The sequence below is a fragment of the Esox lucius genome, chromosome 17 (genome assembly GCF_011004845.1).
Source record: "Esox lucius isolate fEsoLuc1 chromosome 17, fEsoLuc1.pri, whole genome shotgun sequence".
NCBI lineage: Eukaryota > Metazoa > Chordata > Actinopteri > Esociformes > Esocidae > Esox > Esox lucius.
In genome coordinates this window covers 30985368-31008375 of record NC_047585.1, presented here as the reverse complement: position 1 = coordinate 31008375, position 23008 = coordinate 30985368, and the positions used below count along the sequence as shown (strand labels likewise).

General features: G+C 39.2%; 1 protein-coding gene across 1 annotated transcript; it reads right to left on the bottom strand.

The window, feature by feature from the left end:
- Nucleotides 1–5879: 5879 nt before the first annotated feature.
- LOC105017033 (25-hydroxyvitamin D-1 alpha hydroxylase, mitochondrial) lies at nt 5880–13765 on the bottom strand. The gene is made up of 9 exons (XM_010881329.4): nt 13261–13765; nt 10270–10460; nt 9463–9659; nt 8975–9175; nt 8331–8494; nt 8003–8169; nt 7782–7863; nt 7443–7640; nt 5880–6628 (listed from the first exon to the last, which is right to left on the bottom strand). Exons 1-9 carry the CDS (start codon nt 13477–13479, stop codon nt 6509–6511), a joined length of 1539 nt encoding a protein of 512 aa, XP_010879631.3. The 5' UTR covers nt 13480–13765; the 3' UTR covers nt 5880–6508.
- Between the last annotated feature and the right edge of the window lie 9243 nt (nt 13766–23008).

Genomic DNA, 23008 nt, shown 5'->3' with positions numbered 1-23008 from the left:
GTTCGCCTAATCCCTGTAAGTCACCATCATTACAACCAAGTGACCCATGATTTTCTTAACTAAAGTAGCAAACTCAATGACAGCTTAATGAAAGGGCTGAGTAGCACGCAAGTATCCTACAAATGCATGCGGGGCCGAGCATGCCCTTACCACATGAAACGAGTGGTACTGGTGTGATTTTGGGCAACAGCTTATGTTCTAATCCAATTGGCCCCCTCCGATTATACACTGCTTAGGTGCCAACTAGGAAATGCATTAGTCAAGCATATCATATCCATGCAAACTAGTGATGGGAATTCCGAGTCTTTTCAGTAAGCCGGCTGTTCTAGATACCTTTTCTTGAAAGAGCCAAACTCATTTGGTTCCCGTAAGGCTCTTGGTTTTAAAATGCTTAAAAATGACCACATTCTGGGTTACATTCCACCTGGGCATTGTTGTTCGTAGTTCATCAATGCAAGGTTAGGTTCTGTGGAAGTTCAAACATTTTATAATCTTTAGAAACCTTCAACATCCTATTTTCCATGTAATTGAAGTGACAGTTCTATTTGTTTTGTTGGGAATGTAACAATGAAGAAACTTTATTTGGAGAGATAGTGGATGGGAAGGAAGAGAAAGTAGACTGCCAGTCATTCTGTTGATTTGTTTTCCCACATTTCTGCTCAGCTACATGTAGCCCTGTTCCATGAACTCACATTGAAGCACATATCTCTTTTGACACTACTTTCAGTGACAAGGACAGTCATAGGATATGAAAAGGGAGTAGGAGAAAGAGATGAACAGAAGGATTTGACGTATGGGAGAGAGAATAGGATAGTAGAAGGGAAGAGAGAGCAAAGATTTCAATGGAGCACCGCTGTCTGGGTACGGGCGGGGCGGGGTGGGGCAGGAAGGTAGATTTTGGAGGAGAGGGAATGAGAGGAGACAAAGAAATGATCAGTGACCTGGAGTGGGTTTGCAGTGAGAAAAGTCTACAGCATCTAGTAAGAGAGTGGAATGAAAGGTAAACCTTAATGGACAGACTTCCATTAAGGTTTCTACACTCTACTCAGTGTTGTCTGGAACTGCTCTTATCAATGTGTCAAAATCATTGATGAAGACAAGGGCATCTGTTGGACAATACATGACGGCAAGGTTATGCTTGAATGGACAATTGACGTGAAATTGAAAGGAGATCATAGACAGGTGAGCAAGGGGGAAGTGAGTAAATCTCAATTTAAGATGAATAAGTGGCACTGTTCCATCAACACAGACTAAGACTGGCAAAGACTTCAATACCTATTGGCACCAAAACAATATTTGGCATGTTCAGATGACCACCCGGTTGAAAAAACACAGATGGGCGATGTCTGGAGATGGTAGAATCTAGATCAGCTGAACAACCAGGTGAACAATTACAGGGACGACAAGGTGGGGTGTGGACAGTGACAACTTAATCTTCAGCCAGAAACCAGATCAGCAATACAACCAGGAGGACTTTGGACAGGGACAGCTAAGAGATGTCAGGCCAGGCAGTCCTGAGGCACTGTCCAGGGGCTCAGTTCCTCCGAAGATTTAGCAGGAACAAGGAAGTATCGGCTCTTCCTGCTGTCTTGGGTTTCTGACATGAACAACTTGAACAAAAAACTCTCCTTCTTGAGAATTGGCAGAAGCTGAGATTGATGATGTTCCTTCCTGAATCTGGACTTGTTTTACTGAGGGCCAGTCCACCTACAAATGCTCCACACTATAAATCATCATCTTGCCACAACACAAGGAAAGTGTGAACATTTGTAAAACAGAATACGATAAAAAGTAGATTTCTCAAATTTTTTACTTTTAACAATTTCAGTAAAAAATTTAAATGATACTGTCCTTTTTTATTTGCAAAAAATATAAAAAAGGGTTCACATGAGATAGAATTTGTCTTTATGATGTCACTGTTATCTGATTATAATACACCAATGACTGTTCTTCTGAAAAGGGGGTGGGTCTCGGCCATCCTATCAAGAAACCAGGGTTATCTACGTAAAAGAGAGAGGTGAAGATGAAAGAGCGTAGGGTGACAGAGGAGGGAGTGGAAGAGGATGGAGAGTGATGTGAGGTGTAGGGGGGGACGAAGGGAGGGAGACAGAATTTGGAGGGGAAAAGGGACGAGGCAAGGAGATAAGAGAGGTTGAAAAAAAGGGAGGGAAGGGAAGAGTCAACAGACATACTATCTATGTGTCAATATCCTGTCAGTGGAGACGGGAGAGAGAAGTTGCAGCCAAAGATGAGTGGAGGGGGAGGGAATGAGGATAGTAGGAGAGGAAAGAAAATGGGGTGAAAAGACATATAATGAGAGAGTGATGGACCAGAGAAATGAACTGAGAGGGTCTGTCTTTTGGTCAGTCACTTTATATACCTGCCAGCCAGGCTTGCATTAATTTCTCAAGGCATCAGTGTTATAAGGCTAATCTTGCCTCCACTTAAGCCTCTTTTCCTAGACGCAGTTATTCATGTGTCAATTGATTAAGGTCAGCATCCACTCCATTTAATGCATTATTTTCACTTAAGCATCATCTTTGTGAAGCTTTACTTGATGAGTCAATATTGTGTCAATATATGAGTCAAATCCTTCCCATATTCAATTAAATGCAGTCATTTAAGCATCATGTTCTTGACACATTTCTTTCTGCGTGTATTGACGCAGAGGCCAAACGTCTCTCCCAACCCCACATTCACATGTTCACAGCACTATATGTTCACAGCAGTATTGATAATGCTATGTTCTGTTCATGACAAATAACATTTGGGAGAGTCACTCATTAATTGAAGGTGAAAAATAATGTGTATTTTAATCAGAAAGAGAACAAGAACATACCACTGAGGCCTACCTCTGCAGTGTAATCATTCAAATAGAATCAAATCTATTGGACTTTTTCCTGTCAGTCTCAACCTTTGTTCCAGTATGATTCAGGTCTTTTTGGACAGTCAGGGGTTATGTACAAAACCCTCACTCTCATCAGTTATCCAGAATGTAAATGGGGGTGGAGCAGTAATGTTATGCAAACTGTTGACCTGCATACTTAACACAATTGTTCGGTAGAGCAATGTCCCCACAGACCAGTCCACAGGGACCGCAATACCCAGCAGCCACATTCTCAGAATGTGTCTAAATATTACTCCATCTATTCCAGCCACAAACAAGCTCCAACCAGAAACTAGGTTACAATACCTTACAGGAAAATGATATGCCTCAAGGTGGTGTAACTTTCAAATGTCTATTTAAACAGAAAAAGATGACCATGCATTCACATCAACAATTTTTTTATTAGAGAAGAAATTCAGAAGTTATTTAATATTGTTAAAATATTTACAATGTGTTATTCCATCAGAAAAAGCTTTTAAAGCACCACATCATATAAGTGACAGACCAGTCTAGATTTAGAAAAAGGCTAACATACCAATAATTGTTTAGTTGTAACAGGGACAGACAAAGAACAATTCATATTGTAACTGAGTACAACCATTTAATAGGTCAAATTTATTTCATAAATACATAAAAAGTGAATGAATATGGAGTAATGTTAGTTTCACCAGCTGCCGTTTTTTCACAAAGATTCTAACAAGCAATATATAAGCACCAAATGAACACCATCCTGATAGGAGACTCATAGTTTTATCCAAAATAGTAATAATTAAATACCTCTTGACACATTCATAAGTATTCTATAGCACCTTCATTAGCAATGCTTAAGCATTAATACATAAAACTGAAGCATGGTTTGGGTTGTCATCGACCAACATACTGTACAAATAAAATCACATACATACTCTGTAGCTAAAGAATGGGTTCTCAGTCGAGATTTGTTTTGTATGACATGCTGTGGATTGATTCCAGTAAAATTGCAATTGATGTTTGGTGTAGTGTGATGAATGAATACACAGTATGTAGTTATTAGCTTTGGGTAATACCATTGGCTACAATTTATACCTGCATTTCTCAACTTGTGGATTGCGACACAAATTTGAGTTGGCTCAGGTTTGTGGGTATGTATAAATAAAAAATATATATTATTAATTTTAATTCTTAATGCTACATAAAAACAGATTGTATATCTCAAGCAAAAACATCGTTCTCAAGTGATGTAGCAGAGTAGTCAACTTGCCTAACACAGGGCAAAATAACCAAGATTTAAATCAATAACTCTGTATTAAATGTAAAACATTGTTAATGTTCTTTGATGAGCGCATCTTAATCATAACATTTTATTAATAATTAACTATCTGTAATTCAGAAGTTTTCACAAAAACTAGCATGATTTGCTGTTTGTCACTTACGTTATCAGACTCAGGAACTCAATTAGTCATAGCTATTTCATACAGTTGTGCTCGTAAGTTTGCATACTCTGGCATAAATTGTGACATTTTGGCATTGATTTTGAAAATGTGACTGATCATGCAAAATATCCTTTTATTTAAGGATAGTGATCATATGAAGCCAATTATTATCACATAGTTGTTTGGCTCCTTTTTAAATCATAATGATAACAGAAATCACCCAAATGGCCCTGAGCAAAAGTTTACATACCCTTGAATGTTTGGCCTTATTACAGACACACAAGGTGACACACACAGGTGAAAATGGCAATTAAAGGTGAATTTCTCACACCTGTGGCTTTTTAAATTGCAATTAGTGTCTGTGTATAAATAGTCAATGAGTTTGTTAGCTCTCATGTGGAAGCACTGAGCAGGCTAGATACTGAGCCATGGTGAGCAGAAAAGAACTGTCAAAAGACCTGCGTAACAAGGTAATGGAACTTTATAAATATGGAAAAGGATATAAAAAGATATCCAAAGCCATGCAAATGCCAGTCAGTACTGTTCAATCACTTATTAAGAAGTGGACAATTCTGGGATCTCTTGATACCAAGCCAAGCTCAGGTAGACCAAGAAAGATTGCAGCCAAAACTGACAGAAGAATTGTTCGGGATACAAAGAAAAACCCACAGGTAACCTCAGGAGAAATACAGGCTGCTCTGGAAAAAGACGGTGTGGTTGTTTCAAGGAGCACAATACCACGATACTTGAACAAAAATGAGCTGCATGGTCAATATGCCAGAAAGAAGCCTTTACTGCGCCAATGCCACAAAAAAGCCTGGATGCAATATGCCCAACAACACCTTGACACACCTCACAGCTTCTGGCACACTAATTTGGAGTGACGAGACAAAAATAGAGCTTTATGGTCACAACTATAAGCGCTTTGTTTGGAGAGGTGTCAACAAGGCCTATTGTGAACAGAATACCATCCCCACTGTGAAGCAATGGTGGTGGCTCACTGATGTTTGGGGGTGTGTGAGCTCTAAAGGCATGGGGAATCTTGAGAAAATGTATGACCAATACTGGCAGACAATATGCATTCTTCTGCACGAAAGCTGCGCATGGGACGCTCTTGGACTTTCCAGCACAACAATGACCCTAAGCACAGCGCTAAGTTGACCCTCCAGTGGTTACAGCAGAAAAAGGTGAAGGTTCTGGAGTGGCCATCACAGTCTCTTGACCTTAATATCATCAAGCCACTCTGGGGAGATCTCAAAAGTGCGGCTCACGCAAGACAAGCAAAGACGAATTAGCATTTTGCCAGGACGAATGGGCAGCTATACCACCTGCAAGAATTTGGGGCCTCATAGACAACTATTAAAAAAGACTGCACACTGTCATTGATGCTAAAGGGGGCAATACACAATATTAAGAACTAAGGGTATGTAGACTTTTGAACATGGGTCAGCTCATTTTTAGCTTTGTTGCCATGTTTGTTTTATGATAGTGCCATTCTATTATGACCTACAGTTGAATGTGTATCCCATAAGAAATAAAAGACCTGTTTTGCCTGCTCACTCATGTTTTCTTTACAAATGGTACATATATTACCAATTCTCCAAGGGTATGCAAACTTTTGAGCACAACTGTATATAAAACATTATTGACTAATGCATAACATTTGTACAAACAGGATTTCAGGATGGAATGTATTAAATGGAATATACAGAACAGTCCATTTTTGGGAATCTGTTTTGACTTTTGAATGCTACTTCATAAACAACTCCCTAAATTATACAAAAGCTCTTGTGTTGGAAAGTGGAATCAACTTGATTTTGCAAAGTAATGTCACTTGTCATTAAAGTAATTTGTTGCATAATTTGTCCTGATGCACTTCAAATGATTCAAGTTTTATGTTTTCACTCCTGCATAGGGAGAACTTAAGACAGGCCATAATGCACTTAAAATATTGCACTAACCGCCCTTCACCTTCTCCTAAAGTATGAGGCACATAGCTGTTGCAATGGCACACCCGTAGTGCTTTATCAACCCAGAGCCGGGCCAGCGGAAACCAACTGGGCTTGAAATCTGATGGGCTGATCTGTAGGTTGAGGCTTGTAGGGCTACATTTATTTGAGCTCCCATCTCTCACCCAAAGACACTTGGTTTGATAGCGACTTATCAGTTACTGTTAGATTCACATAGCTAGTTTTCAGCTGGTGACGGCTCATCTTGCAATCAATTTCAGGTTGATCTCACTTTCTGGAACCAGCAGAGTCCGGGTCATGGGTTTGACTGCTGCACAACTGCCTTCTGGATCTGGCTTTACATCAAAGTGCATCAGAATCTGTGGGTCCGGAAGAGTAGATAAGACAATTAGAGGTTACCTTGTCTGCTATGAGGATACAAATATGATCAAAACAACTGTCATACTTGAGAAAGACTGTGTTAACTACCAAATTACTTGTATGCTAAATTATTTCTTCAATTATTATTTTATATATACAATTACTCTGATAATGATATATTATTTTTTCAAAGATAGCGGTCAAAATTATTTGCACACTTCCCTTGCAGATAGAACAGCACAGAGCTTTTCTCAAAAGGGATTTAGAGGATTGAAGGATCATAGAACATTACCAACAGACAGTTTGACATAGGGTCTGCCTACAAGCACTGCTCTCTTTAATTAAACCAGTTGTTTTCATTGAGTTCATTGCAAAATGCTCCATGTGTGGCCAGTTGACAATTTCTTTGTGGATTGCCATATATGCCAGGGGTTATTGTCCTATTGGAAAATTCTAGTTTTCACCTCCTGGCAACCAGGTGTTTGGCTAAAATGTCCAGGGCAGAATATGCCCTCTTTGTATGCCGAGTATTGCCAATGTGGTAAAACATTCAGAGATCGAAAGGGTCTCCTCCACAGTGTTATGTGATTATTCACGCTTCCACATATTAATGTTTATTTATGATAAGATGTCCAGTGAAAGCAGGTATGCAATTTCATGACACCACCACTGTGTCTACACTGGGTTACACATGATTATTAAGCTACTATGTTTAACAAGTTTACAGCGGGCCATTTTATATTGCATGTCAGATGAAATGTAACTTCCCCCAAATCCTACTGGAGCTGTACAAGTGACCAACAGTCTACTCACTCGTGCGAGTGCCAGGTAGACTTCCAGCTCTGCGATGCGACGGCCAATGCAGCTACGTTTGCCCACGCCAAAGGGCACAGAGGCGTAGGGGTGGTGGCCTCCGTCCCGGTTCAGCCAGCGATCTGGCTGGAAGGCATCCGGGTTCGGAAAACAAGTCGCATTTCTGGATGTGGCGAAGTGGCAGAGTGTGATCAACGTCTGGATTGGACAGAAATGTCACATATGGGGGTTGGTATTCAGGTAAAAGAAAACGACAGCACTGGTTTCATTACAGATGTGTATCTTTTCTCAGACAAATATTACGCCACACTGCTGTAAAGATTCAACGTCAAGGCTTACTTTTTTGGGGACGATGTATTCTCCGACTTGGATGTCTCTGTCCACGATGACTCTGGCATTGGCTGGAATTACTGGATAGAGTCTGGAGGATGCAAAATGTAATGTCAGCTTTACTGATTAGGGCAGACAGTTCATCCCAAATGGTAGCAGGTTCAAAATGAAACAGCGCTCCAGAAATTCCAACCAATGTTATTATTATTATTGTCACTCAAAACATTTACCTGAGTACCTCCTTGAGCACGGCTTTCATGAGGGGCATGCGAGCAACGTCTGCAGCCCCTGGCACCCTCCTACTGCCCATAACGGCCAACACTTCCTCCCGCAGGTTGTCCTGCACCTCAGGGTGTCGAGACAGTTCATACAGGGACCATGACATGGCGCTAGAGATCTGAACACACACAGTCCTCAGCAGGTCAGCGTGACTGGACGATCATCAAGTACAACATCAGTCTAGCAATGGATGGATAGAAGCCTGAATGGAGAGGTTTAATTCATTAAGAAGACGTGTGATTAACAAAGAGCTAGGTCAAAGAAAGACAGGGTCCTCACAGTGTCTACTCCAGACAGAAGCAGCTCGGTGACATTGCTATACACGGTCTTCATTGGCAGCCCTGTGCGTGACAGGAAGTAGGTCAGATATCTCCCCTGCACCTCTTCTCCCCGAGCCAACTTCTTTCCTTCTTCATTAAGACGCTGGTCAATGTGACCTTTAGCTGCAAGTACAGAGATCAGGGGTCAAGATTAGAGTAAAGGGTTTTAGTCAGACCTGGCTTCAAATGGTTCCCTAGCACCAGGCAAGCTCAATTGCAGCCAAATATTTGAATTTTTTTGTTTTAAACCTTAACTGACACAATTGTTCAAAATATAGAAAAGCTTGATGATTAGTTGACCTATTAAATAATGTGTTCCTGTTCATGACTAAAAAAATAGACCTTTCAGAAAGCATTCTACAGGGATTACAGGTAATACATGGAATAAGACCACACACATCTCTTCATAGAGAGTAACTACTCATCAGGGGTGACCATTAGGTAAAATGGTCCGGTAAAATAAAAAAGGCTGGTAAAATAGATGACATTTTACCGGGCTAAAATAGATAAAATGTAAGATGGGGAAAAAAAGAAAAAGGAATTAATGGAATTCAACTAATGTGGAGCATGTACAGTACAATGCTACTGCTAATGGCACCTCACCGAATTGAAACATGTAGTCCCAGGATTGGCAGAAAGTGACCCAGGGCCAGGGGCAAAGCCGTTTCAACCAGTTGGGCATAGCCATGATAAGGAGCGTCATGACAAACATTGTGTTAATGGACTCGATGAAACGATCCGTCTCCGTTGGAACCACCGAGTCTAAGCAACCAATCCTGGACTCAAACAAAACTGAGGAGATACCTGTAGAGAGGAAGACAGTGAGAGGGCAACCGGGAAGGTGAAAAAGGCTTAGTTTGCACCCAGTAATAAAGATCCAATCAGGCCTATTACAGACATATGATATTACCCTACCGGTACAATACAACAGAGTTGCTTTCTCCTCTCTTATTATGGGCACTTGAACGTCAACCTCACACTTGCTTTCAGATGCTGGTATTATATGGCCCCGGTTTTAGAATCACCCCAAAGGCACCGAGTTGAGTGGAAGCAGGCCTCATGGGTGTACAGTGAATGCAGACAGTCCTTACCTTCAAGGCCGAAGCGGTAGAACTCACTGGCGATGTCTGGGACTAGGCCGTGAGGGTCCTGGCCACTACGGTGGTGGAGCTTGGAGATAAGGTCATCAACCACAGCGTTTAGAGTACCGTCGTAAGCCTCTACCGCTTTCGGACGTAACATGTGCTTCCCCAGTAGACTACGTACTTCTTGCCATTCCTCCCCCTCACTAAAGAGAGTAACATAAACGGAAAATATGTAATATTCTACACCATCAAAGATTCATAATTTAACTGTTTTATACAGGCTGGGCCAACTTTACCGAAGGAAAACTGATTGAACTATAATTGACCTGTGATTATATCTCTTGTGGCTAGGTAAAAATCCATAGGTAATTATCACATATCAAAGATAATAGATGACTGACATATGTCTCTTTCCTTTCACATTTGGTGACCTGTCACAGACTTTGTTGTTCAGTATTGGTATTATCTCTGTTAATCTTTCTTGTCAGCTTGAATTCAGAACAGCTTAGATCAGTATTAAAAATCTGAGTAAGATCACAGTCAGTAATTTTCTACTATAGTACATTACGACAATCTGGACAGGACATTATATAAACAGATAGTATTATCCACATGGACGTGTCCAGTTAAACAGTTCCCAGTAACGATGCATGGAGCTGTCTATGGGTCTGGTAAAGACAGAGAGGAGGGGAGGAAAAGGGTTTTGGAGATGGTGGAGGGAAAGAAATAGGAGAGGAGGCCAGGGCAATAAAAGTGAAGGGGGGGGGCAGCATATAACTGGAGACAGCCAAAGAGAAGAGGAATGGTACTCACGCTGTGAGCAGTCCGTAGCCATGGCCTTGTTGTTTTCTGTAGTCCTTCCATGAGGAGAGGTCAGATCGCATGGGGGTCTGGCCCTCCTGCCTCAGCACCTGCTCTATGAGGGATGGCTCTGCAACGTGTACCGTCAGGATGGGACCGAAGCTTGCCTTCCACATTGGTCCATAACGCTTTAAACCCTCCAACTGGAAGAAGACAAAACATTTATACAAAACAAATCTAGCAGATAGCATGATTCACAAGTGATGGAACCGTTTAATTAGAATGCATTTATTTCTATGGACGAAAAATCTAAATGATATTAACAGACAGCGCTAGCTACAGTTCTAAAGCTGCATAAAAATGTATAAACATGTATGCAATCTTCAAAGCTTTGGCAACTGTGATCTAAGGCTTGCCTTGCTCCTTATGCTATCCATCTACACCCACAAGGCACAGGGAAATTTCTGAGTGGCCCAAAGCAGAATCCATCTAAATTAACAAATAAACCATTTGTCTAGCAGAGCTTAAATACATATACTGTACAACTGCATGTCTGGTGCAGTTACAGTACGTCATCACAGATGTTTAATTATAGGGTTATAACATTATACACTGATGGTTTCTACCAGGGGCAACTGGCTCAGCCCCACCTGTTGTCAACAGAAAGAACTGCAATAATTTTTTACATTTTATTTCTCGAAGATTACTTCCTATTATTTATTATCTATGAATATAGCATCTTCCTAAATTGCATATAATTTGAGTTAGGATTTTATTTCATGTTCATTGGTCCCTGCCTTGCTGCTTCAGACTGCGTTCTGCCGATTTGTGTTCGCAGTAGTAGGCCATAGGCTAAGCGTGAATGTGTGGCTAGCCTCTCTCTCACAATACAATGTACATTGTACGTGTGCAAATATTAATATGCATGCTCAGAATGTTAGTGTGATCAATGTAGATCACACACATTTGATGCCAAATGGGGCTGACAGCTGGTAGCCCCACTACAGCGTCATTTCATATATTCAGACCTGATTGGCACCAACCTGTCAGGCACCAACATTAGTCGTCAAGAAGATTGAGGAGGGTAGATTGTGTTAGCTAGCTTGTTAGCTTCACAAACACCAGATGACTTGAGAAAATGAATAAAGTGGATTTCATACTCGAGCACCGGTTTGAAACCCTTAATTTGGAGGAGAAACTTGAAGTAAAGCGACTTGGTGCCCATCAGCCACAAGATATTGTCATCACTCAAACTGCTGGTAAAAGTAACCGCGGGTTTAACGTGGAGTGTTTTTTGTAGAAAAAGTGGCTAATGGTTAGCATACAAAAGAATGCACTCTTCTGTTTTCCATGTCTGCTATTCGGTGGAGATGGTACTTGGTCGAGGACGGGTTACAAAGATTTGAAACATCTCACCTACTGAACCTGACCTTGCAGCAGCTTTGTTGGTAAAGTTGTTTTTTTGCAGATTTAACTGCTTTTGCCACCTTTTTCTCTGGCGCTCAAAAACGTGTTGCGGCACTTGCTGAGGCAACACAGAGATGCATTCCAAGGCCACCCGCTGTACGATGAAACTTTAAAAGTAGAACTGTCAATGTAGTTTTGCTTGTGTGCGTATGTCCTGTGTATTGAGGATATACGCACACAACCAGGATGGGATGAGGCCACCATAAGTGAGGCATACGGCCTGTCAAAAATACTCTGGGACCGAGCCTTTCTGCAACCTTCACTTGCAATACCATGGGACAGCCGCGGCTCAACGCATTGGCCATGTTGTCCAGCGAAAGCCAGCTGATTCAGCAGCTACATGACTTCATTCCCAAAGTCATCGAAAAGTTTGCCCAGACGAAGAACAGCCGTGCCACCTTTCTCTTCAAGTGAGCCCTCAGCCTTGGTGAGTGAAAGCATAATTTATCATCCTGCCTTTGTGGTGCTGGTCCGTGGATTGGTCATATTTTTTTGATGGATCAATTGATATAGATTTTGACGAATGTCAGTGTGTCCATGCTTATCTATTAAGGTTGTTGTCATAGAATGGATCTGTATCCCTAAAAAGTTGTCTTTCCGTTTCGTTGTGGCCATCAGTGGTGTTGAACTCATTGCTGTTCGCGTATGGCCCTGTAGGCACATTGGTTCTGAGCTTGGTTGCATTCCTAATTTAGGTTTGTAAATGTGACAGTGGTCATTTTACATGTGTGTGAGAGAGAATGACAGCAATTACACAAGAAGGTCTCTCTCTTTCTCTCTCTCTCTCCAGTATGTGTACTACAACACCTGGTAGAAGCAAGCCGCTGTGTCGTTAAGTGTTTTGTGGAGCCACGCTGTAGCAAGAGGGACTTTTGTTACTTTACTGGTATGTATCCTATATTTTGAAATGATTTGAGCCCCAACAATTTTTTACATATAAAAACGCCACTTGTTACTACAGTACACCGAACAGACTGCTGTGACCGACGGCCTCAGTCTTAGAGCCGTGATTGACAGTGGGACAAATTTGCCCTTCAGTTTAGCATCTTGACACACCTGTCCAACAGATGTAATAAAAACAGTGTGATGACCAGCGCCAATTAAGAAGTCTGTATTATGGTTGGCCAACTGCTGTTCATCAGGTAGACCCATCAGTCTAAATGTTAGCCTATGTGACGTCTGACATTCAGTTCATAAACATACCCCAAGTACACTCAGTTAACACATAAATACAAATTATCCGTAGTATAATTAAAAACGTATGTAAGTATATAAAAAAAAACTTATGATAATTCGTTCTTGATTTGTAACCATCCCGAAATCTAAATTGCCATTGGAGCATGTGTTCTCCTGTAAGATAAGTCAAGTGGAATTCCTAAAGGATTGGAAAATGTAAATGTTTTATCAGACAGCAAATATATAACTACAAAAATAACCCTATAGGAATTTATAAGAAGAAAGCCAATGTGATAACTCCAATTAAAATTCTATAGGATGGTTCCAAATCATGATATAAACTAAAGAAGTAATCCATACCTGCATTTCATGGAGGCGGCAGAGTCCTCTTCTGGCGAAAAGGTCCCAGGCAAATTTTGCGGTGGTGGGTCCGGGCATTTCCTCCAGTGTTTTCATTCTCTGCGCTGGCTCCGCGGGAGAGGTTTTCTTCAGGCCCGCTGCACCTTCAACCCACTTCTCCATCCACTTGATTAGTGGGGACACGCTGCGACCGGACACTTTGAGGGCGTGCTGCAGCATCCTCTTGATTATGTTCACACACTGGCAGTTGAACAAATAGCAGCCGTCTTGTGTCGGCTCTCATCCTACACCAAGACACAGTGTTTATATAGTTTGACCCACGCCGGACTAGCGCCAGTGCAGCGCGGCAAACTTCGTTTCGGGCCAATCGAAGCAAATGTTAAAGTCAACCCCCCCGTATCAAGTTTGGAAAGAAGTAGGCGTCAGCTATTTAGAAGGTGTGTCCAATCAGGTGGCAGATGTCAGACCAACCCAAAGTTGCTCCAACGTGGTGGGTAAATAATACATTTTCTGTGTTTTTCTGAGACACGGGTGGAGGCGTCTGTGAAAGGTTTTTCCTAAACTGCATTTTTCTGTCTAGGCATGATAGTGATAAGATGCGTTGTCATGAATGACATTATTTGAAAGTGTTTTCTACCATGTTAACGCAGCTCAACCTATTGTATGCTATATTTATATTGTGTGGGTAAATTGGTCAAATGTGTATAATTAGGGCCATTAAACTACGGTGCAAACCGTAAAGTCGTATAGATTATGTTATGTCGTTTAGCACTTATAAAGGCCCTTGTGCATTCGAAATGTGATATCAACTGCTTTATAATATTCATACACTAGAGGTTGAAATAACACAGTGAAAATAAACATGTAAACATCTTTACAAAAATATACTTATGGCAACATAATCCCACGTATAATACATGACTGCGAACCCATTGTCATTTAAGGCAACAAGCTGAGGAGCAATTATTATATAACTTGCTCAGAGGACAGAGACATATTTAGCATTTTGGCTGAAAACTTTTACACAGATAACCAGGCGTTGTGTTTCAAATCTGTGTATTCTTTATGTGTGTGTTTTTGTATTCTTCCATAGTTCAATATTGCTCAACTGGGCACAACTGTAAAAAAAAAAATACCTGGGTCTCAGTTTGATTATTTTTTATATAACATTTTATGATTTAAAGGAGAACAATATATAAAGCCCACTAAAACAAAACATTTTAGAATAGAATAGGTCGGCCTAAGTTATTGCAGTGGTTCTTAAAGGTATACTTCTTAGCAGTCAGATGAACTTGCGGATACCATTTATTTGTCTTAATGGAAGGGTATGGTATCTACATAGTATGCAGAAATTATAGTCTTACGGTCTTTACGCTTATGCAACATTTGTTTACTTTCTTCATGCGGGTGCATACAAAAATACTATGCACGTTAATTTAAGCAACACTGTATTAGCTAGTAATAATTAGTAATAATTTACTATGATCGCTTACTTAATCGTTTAAATAACTCCTTCATATATATTTTAAAATAATTTATTTACCTGAGCCTTCTTATATTTGACATTTATTTATATAGAGAAATCATTTGAATTCAAGGATTTGTTAAAACTGTTAATTATCTTCTCATAAAGGGTCTACTCAGAATTTATTGCAACAGGTTTCCTGGATTCCTTGCTGACTCAGGGTTTTCCAGCTGGACGCTCACCTCAGCCTTTGCGCCAGCCTAAAAGAGAAAATATTCACATCCTTTTCTAAGTGGAACCTTGCCAAAATGCCACGTGAAGATCTACGGATTAGTTGTTATACTCAGATTCTGCCTAGACGTTTTCTCTCAAGTTTCTGTAGGCCTAGCACAAGACGGACAGCATTTTCACCTGATGTCATTTTCAGAGTTTAATCAAACTGTAAAATAAATAACCTTAAATATCTGGATGTGTTTTTCTTTCAACGCTTTTACTTCCAATTTGCGTTTTGGATTAGTTAACAAATTATCACATGCAGTTGTTTAGGAATGATTATTCTAGTAATGTTCTTTCTTTGTGATAGAGATAATTCCATTTTGTGGTGGTGTATAGATAAATGTAGAATTGATGTTCTAATGGATTGTCACGTAGAAATGAGAACATCCAAAGGTCACGATTGATGTGTTACCCTACTTTCAATATCCCGTTTTAGCTTTTAAGGATAAGACGCGCCTTTAGGAAGCCTCGCTTCAAATACAACTTCAATTCAGGGAAAATGTGCAATAACGATAAAAAGTACATGCCCTCAAGTGTGTGTATGTTTGTTTGCTTGTATTGTAGTATTTATGATTGACTGAGTAATTGATAGGATAGCCTGAACATGTGAAATTTGGTTTGGTGTCTAGCTTTAATGTTTAAAGAGTTGTGCTCCTTATGCTGTAGGTTTAAATAAATAACATACAATCCAATACACTGTTCAAATTCATTAAGTCAACATTTTAATAATTTTGAATAATGATTGTTTTAATAATGTCTTCATTTAAACCTGTGTTTTAGGGTTGGATGTGAATCCATTAGTTATTATGGATTTATGTAAAAGTAATGTATTCGTTAATTTATAGAAAATATGAAGCTTAGGATAGCCTGAATGTTTTAAAGTTTGTCTTGGCTGAGGAGCACAAACATTTCTTAGCAATATGTGATAATTTATGCAAATTTAAACTGGTTTGTTCAAAAACTATAAATAATTTATAAATATGAATGGAAGCAATCTGAGTATTCACTATAAATAATTCATAAAATATGAATGCAAGCAATCTGAGTCTACACATTGATATTTTGGTTTGTAGTTAATAGATTACAGTAAATGTTTAGGTCTATTCATATTTTCCTCAGTCCCTGAAAACCATCCCCACAGCATATTGCTGCCACCATGTTTCACTGTAGGGATGGTATTGGCCAGGTGATGAGCCTCCAGATGGGAAACTCTTATGCCAAAGTGTTCAATCCTGGTTTCATCAGACCAGATAATATTTTTTCTCAGGGTCTTAGTGTCCTTTAGGTGCCCTTTGGCGAACTCCAAGTAGGCTGTTGTGTGCCTTTCCGTGAGGAATGGCTTCCATCTCACCACTTTACCATAATGGCCTAATTGGTGGGGGGCTGCAGATATTCTCCCAACTCCACACAGGAACTCTGATGGCAATTGGGTTCTTTGTTACTGTCATATTTGACCAATGTCCTTCTCCCCATTCACTCACTTTGTGAGATCAGATGAATTTCACCATAGCTCAGCTACTTATTTATTATTGTTTGCAACTTTTAGCTAAAACAAATGCTATGATAAAATACAACTTCCTCAAAACAATATACAACTTCCTATAACAAACGTGTCCAAACCATTCCACGGAGGGCCGTGTGTCTGCAGGTTTTCGATCTCTCCTTATACTTGATTGACTAATTAGGTTACTAATTGGTTAGTTTCTACCCTCACCTGGTTGTGTAGGTGTAAACTGGGAACCAATTTAGAGGAAAAAACAAAAACCTGCAGACACCGCATTCCGTGGAATGGTTTGGACACCCCTGATCTAGAACATTTCAATTTTCTGTTTACATCAAATTCCTCTGTATTCATCTGTTCATTAAATACTACAAGAAAGTTTTAGCATTCATAGCGAACGTAGATATCGGCCACAGAAACAAAATAATGATTGGATAATGAGCTATTATTAATATTTAGAAGACCAAAATAGAAACTTGTTATTTTTGAAACATCAACGTTGATCCTGCCAATGTATTGTACAAGCAAGTGCAGATAATTGCTCTTTACTCATAGGAACATCACAAAAATATATCCAAGGGCTTATCAAACAAGGACAACTGCAACTGCACACAAAGCAACTTGTAGTGTGATCAGTATAACATGGAGACTTTATGAAATGAAACACATCATGACTACATTTATTTTTCAGGTCTCGCTCGCCATTCTATACATGTTCTGATGCACTAGAGTGCGTTGTTTAGAACATATTCCAGGACTCTTTCTGGCAAATTATGTGTGACACAAATCTCACTGTCCTAGAAGTTTCTAAAACATTATCCAAACCACCTACTGGTCCAAGAGTGAACTGCCCCTTTAATCACGGGATTGTCCTCCAAAATATGGTTTTCTACAAAACATGCTGTTGTGACTGAACTGTTTGGGCTATAAATAATTTAACACTTTAGTTACACTTGGTGAATTCTTAAAAACGCAACGCAGAGGTGTTGGCTCTTTTCTCTGTGATGCACACAAAATTCAAATTAGCCGATTAAAGGGAAGCATGTGCACTGTGAGTACTAATAAAAACATGGAAAATGAAACAAATAAAGGACTTTTGTATCTTTTTTGTTATTCTTTTTTGTTATAGGAAAGCCCCTCTACCATATAAAATATTTATGCAAAGACAAAAATCTGTCTACTTTTCCTTTTACAAGTGCTTTCTACAGGAAAAGGCATTTTCAATAAAAAAAAATACCTGCAAAGGTTTTAAAATATAAATTGAAGTGCAAAATTATGTTAGTTTAGTATGTATATTAGCTTAGTACAACGGAATAACGGAATAGAAGATCATTTCTTGGGTCTATAGGCAGCATAAAGAGAGGGAACATTTTGAATTAGGTAAAAATCCTTGTTTCTGTGACATTGGTCCCCTTATCTCAGGTAAAAGCCAAACACTAATTCCACAGTAGGAACCTCATACCAATGGTCAAGCAGCTGGATGGTTTGGGATTTATTTGCAGAATTTTTTTAAGGAACCATGAATTCTGTTCTGTATTAAATTATTCTAAATGAGAATGTGAAAAACCTGGCCTGGTTTGGTCTTAACCATATGGGTGTGGAGTAACACATCATGCCATAATCAGGTCAGGAAGGAAGAAGCCTTTGCGCTCAAAAAATAATATCAGGACATGACATTTACCAGACAACACCTGGGTTAAGATCAAAACTACTGGAACAATGTGCTCTGGACAGTCAAATGGGGAGATGTTTGGCCACAACTCCTGGCCCCATGTTTAGCGGAAATAAAACAATGCATTTGAACAGAAGAACCTTATACCAACAGTAAAGCATGGAGGCGGTAACAAAATGGATGAGTCTGCTTTGCTGCCTCAGGGCCAACTTGTCAACCATTAATTCCATATTGTACCAAGAATGTCTTAGGGGGAATGCGAGGCCATCTTTTGAAAAGCTGAAGCTGAACCAAACATGTCTTACAATGATCAAAACACAGAAACCAAATTGCAAAATAATTAACTATTATGTAATGGCAGAGTCAAATACCAGATCTCAGTTCTATTCCAGTGTTGTGGGGGAGCTTGAAGTAAGCTGTGCATGCAAGACAGCCTCTGAACATGACACATTTGAAGCAGTTCTGTGAAGAAGAGTAGGCAAATTCCTCCCGGTAAATGTAAGAGACTGATAAATGTAAGAAGCTATTGAATCTAGTTGTCTACTTACTTTTTCACACAATTCATTTGTATTTATGATGATTTTTGATGAATAAACAATTGCAATTTGAAATCATTCAGTGTCATTTGTTAAATTTGCTAGCATTTATCTGTCAATAGTGTTAAAGGTTACATATCCATATGTCCAAATATGCACAAAATAAGAAAAAGAAAACAACATTCCAGGGTGTGTAGTCACTTTTTAACATGACACTTTCCTAGAGTAGAGCAGAGTATAAATTGGTCAAGCCTCATAATATTGATATAAAACACATTCAAAAAGTATTGCTGAAAAGCAGCACATTAAATGTTTTGGAATGGTCTAGTTAATGTCCAGACCTAAAACCAATTCAGATGTTGTGGAAAACAGAACCTAAAACAAGCAGTTTATGCTCAAACCACATAAATATTGGTGAGCGAATGAAGTTCTGCAGAAGAGAGTGGGACAGACAATTATTTGTTTTGATCAACACATTTTGCACTCTGGTCCAATTGTTGCTACAACCTGTTAAAAGTTTAAGGGGAAATCTATTTTCCCCATGGATTAAGGGTGTTGCATTGTTATATATTCTTTACATTTTGACACCAACAAAGGGTGTTGAATGAAATATGTGTATGATTTTCTTGTTTTTGTTATTTGTTCTCTAAGGTTCATTTGATATGGTATTAGGTTCTGTTTAACGATCAGATAACATTCAATATAAAAAAGTATGCATACATCAGAAAAAAGACACACACTTTATCATTACACTGTAAAATAAAATAATAATACAGTAATGCTACAGTAATCCTAGATACAGTAAATGCCAATGGCATGCTGGTAGCTATTTAAAGGTATAGATTTATCTAGATGGGTATATTTAAGTTCCAATTACAGGGTCACCCATAAGAATTACGAAGTCTTAATGGCCCACAAACACACCGATGTTGGTCACCAAGAAGAGCATACCTGTTTTTTATGCCTGTCCTCTCTTTTAAAATGTATAGACAGACACGTGTACAGGCAGACACGAAAGAAAAGCATTACATAAGCATAACCATTTATCAGGGTCAAGGAAGTTAATGAGATAATGTGGAGCCTGTGTTGTAGTGTTGCACAAGTGTAAAAGATGGTTATTAGACTTCCAACACAAACACAGTGAAACAAAATGGAGACATTCAAACAACATGAAAAGGAAATGAAAGCAAAAGAAGGAATGACTTACACCAAACATAGCACAGTATGAATATTGGCAGAAACTGCTTCTACAATAGAAACCCCAACCACGCGTGTAGGCAATGCCATGGCAATATTAACTAGACCCATACACATCCTATTGATTAAAATGACTGTTATTACTAATTCTATGGCAAGCTCAGCTCATGCTCAGAAACATGCCATTGGGTCTAACGGTCAAACTGTGCATGTGCAAGCCAGTCAGTTTGTCACTTTCACAACATTACAAGATTGTAGTAAAGACATATTTGACTACTTAAGACATTGGTTAAAATCTAGGTTTTGGCTTTAGATTTCAAACTCTTTCGCTTATCATATTGACTTACCTACCTTAAACCTTGGTCTGACCCTCCCAGAAATATTGTGATCCTTTTACCCATGTGGAAAACCCTTTTGTGATTATGTTAGCACTGCTGAAAACTGTTGGGCTAATTAAAAAAGCAATAAAACAGTTAAAAGTTCAGCATCTTCAGCATCAGTTTGCGTGTTCGCAATCTTGTACAAAAATGTGTAGTACCGAACAGCGCGAACTGTCTCTAACCAGAATAGAAAGAGGAGTTGGAGGCCCCGGTGCACAACTGAGGAAGAGGACAAATACAATACAGTGTCTAGAGAAACAGACACCTTACATCTCCTCAAATGGTAGCTTCATTAAATAGTACCTGCAAAACACCAGTCTCCATGTCCTCAATGAAGAGGCGACTACGGGTTGCTGGCATTCTAGGCAGTGTTGCCAAGAAAAAGCCATATCTCAGACTGGCCAATAAAGAGAAAAGATTAAGATGGGCAAAAGAACACAGACACTGGACAGAAGAATAACCCCGCCTAGGAGGCCAGCATCCTGGACTCGCATCTTCACTGTTGACATTGAGACTGGTGTTTTGTGGGTACTATTTAACGAAGCTGCCAGTTGAGGATATGTGAGGCGTCCGTTTCTCACTAAACACCCCAATGTATTTGACCTCTTGCTGTGTTAAACATGCATAAGAAGTATGTCTTATCCAGAGATACAGTTTGTGCAATACATTTTAAGACAAATGGAACAACCAGAGAACTCAGTGGTATTAAGTATATCCCACTCATTGACATAGCAAGTCTATACTAGAACGCAAATAATAAACTTTGAACCAATACTTATGTGTTTAGTAGGTAGTGGTCTGGGAATCAAGATAATTTTAAATGCTTTGTTACAGTCTTAATTCATGTTCACTCTTGACATTATCATTTCTGTTTAGATCCAGTTTGATAAAAAAGTTATGTTAATATGGGGTGGATGTCAGGAGTTGTTGGTGACAAGGGGGGAATTGGTGACTGTTAAAATTGTTTGTAAATTGGGGGGCATTCTGGAATGTGAGAGGTTTAATCCATCCAGTTAAAAGAAAAAAGGTTCTCAATCATCTAAAGCATCTGAAAGCAGGAAAAGCCATCTTACAAGAAGTCCTCCTAAAAATCTATGATAGAAAAATCCTTACAGGTTGGGTTGAGCAGTTTTATCATTCCAGTTTTATTGGTAAAGTTTCAGTGATGAAGCACACATGCCTGTGATTCGGATATATTCTTATTGTTACATCAAAAACCGGTCTGGCTACTGTTCTCCAATTCACAGTGCAGACATTGAATTCACTGTTGAATGCACCAAATCATTGCACCATAACTACAGCTATATTGTAGTAATTGTACGATATTCCAAGACCAACATTTTATGTCATGTGTTGCCTTTACAGGTACTATGCTTAACAATTTACTTCAGTTAGTTTTATTAAATGACTAACTCTTCCACAATCTTCAGGCATTTATGTTTATTACTGCCATACTTGCCATATCGATAATATTAAATACTACTACCAATATTGCTGCTATTATAGTTGACAGTACTCTTTTTAAACTGCTGCTATGTACAGTGTTATATTATTGCTTTATCTTCTTGCTGTGAATAAACTTGTCTCCTTAATTCTTACTACATAATTGTAGTGTGCTATGCCACCATTCATAAACTAACTACAGTCATATGTATCTATAATGTTCAATAAATCTACTAATTGCTGCTAGTTTACAATGTTATGTATATTCATGTATACTTGCCATATCAAAAGTTAAGAAATGCTAGTTTATAGTACTGTTTTCTTTAAACTACTGCTGGTGTACAGTGTTATGTATATTTTTTGCTTTATTTATTATTACTATAATTTTTGGACTGGCTATATTTTTGCTTATAAAGCTCTGGAAAAAATTAAGAGACCACTGCAACTTTTTCTTTCCTTTCCAGAAAAGTCCAAAAGGAAGGTTTTGAGTGAGGAACAGAAGGGTTAAAATTAAGAGACCACTGAAAATGGAATGCTTCTGTTCCTCATGCTTCTGTTCCTCATAAAAAAAGTAAACATCCATATCTATATTTAGTTGGGCAAAAGCTGAAATCTGGGTAGAGGATATTTTTTATTTTAAAACAATCCAAACACTTTTACATTAGTTGGGTTTCCTATAAAATCCTCTGGAATAACTGGGCTCATTTTGCAGCAGATTTTTTAGCATAGGTTTGGCCCTCTTGGAGAGCATAGGTCTGCATGCATAAGTCCAGTTGCTTGTTTTCAATATGGTTCATATGGCAAAACAACCAAATCACCTGGAATTAGCAGTAGAGCGAGTATAATGCCTGAGATGTCTCCCTGTCTGTGTTCAGTCAGAGCCCAGCTATAGAGTACTGTGTGATATTTCATTAGTGTTGCATGCCTGTCTGGATGATGGTAAGAGATTGTGTGTGTGTATAAACCTATTGGAGATGTGTGTGTGTACATGTATGGGAATGAGCTGTGCATATACCAAGAACAGAAAGGAACATTTAAATACAATCTGTTGGCTGGCTGCATTTTCAAAGAAATGATGATTGGATTTTAGGAATGCCAGTGAATTTCAGGCACACTTGGCTGAGAATAATTTCAGTGAGAATCACTATTTTCACATTACCATGGTAATGTTGACAAGGGTAAAGGTCTGCTGAAGCCTGTGCCCAAATGTACCTTGGGGCTGCACTTTAGACAGCCTGGTCTCTTTTCACTTAAGGCAGAGCGAGTGGGGTTCAACCT

Bases quoted from the DNA above. Each gene is read 5' to 3' on its own strand.
- LOC105017033 (XM_010881329.4), bottom strand. From the start codon at position 13,479: ATGCTGCAGCACGCCCTCAAAGTGTCCGGTCGCAGCGTGTCCCCACTA. The intron at 9,660-10,269 runs GTGAGTACCATT...TACTCTCTTTAG, and splicing joins GGCTACGGACTGCTCACAGC to TGAGGGGGAGGAATGGCAAG. The intron at 6,629-7,442 runs GTGAGTAGACTG...CCGGACCCACAG, and splicing joins TCTACCTGGCACTCGCACGA to ATTCTGATGCACTTTGATGT.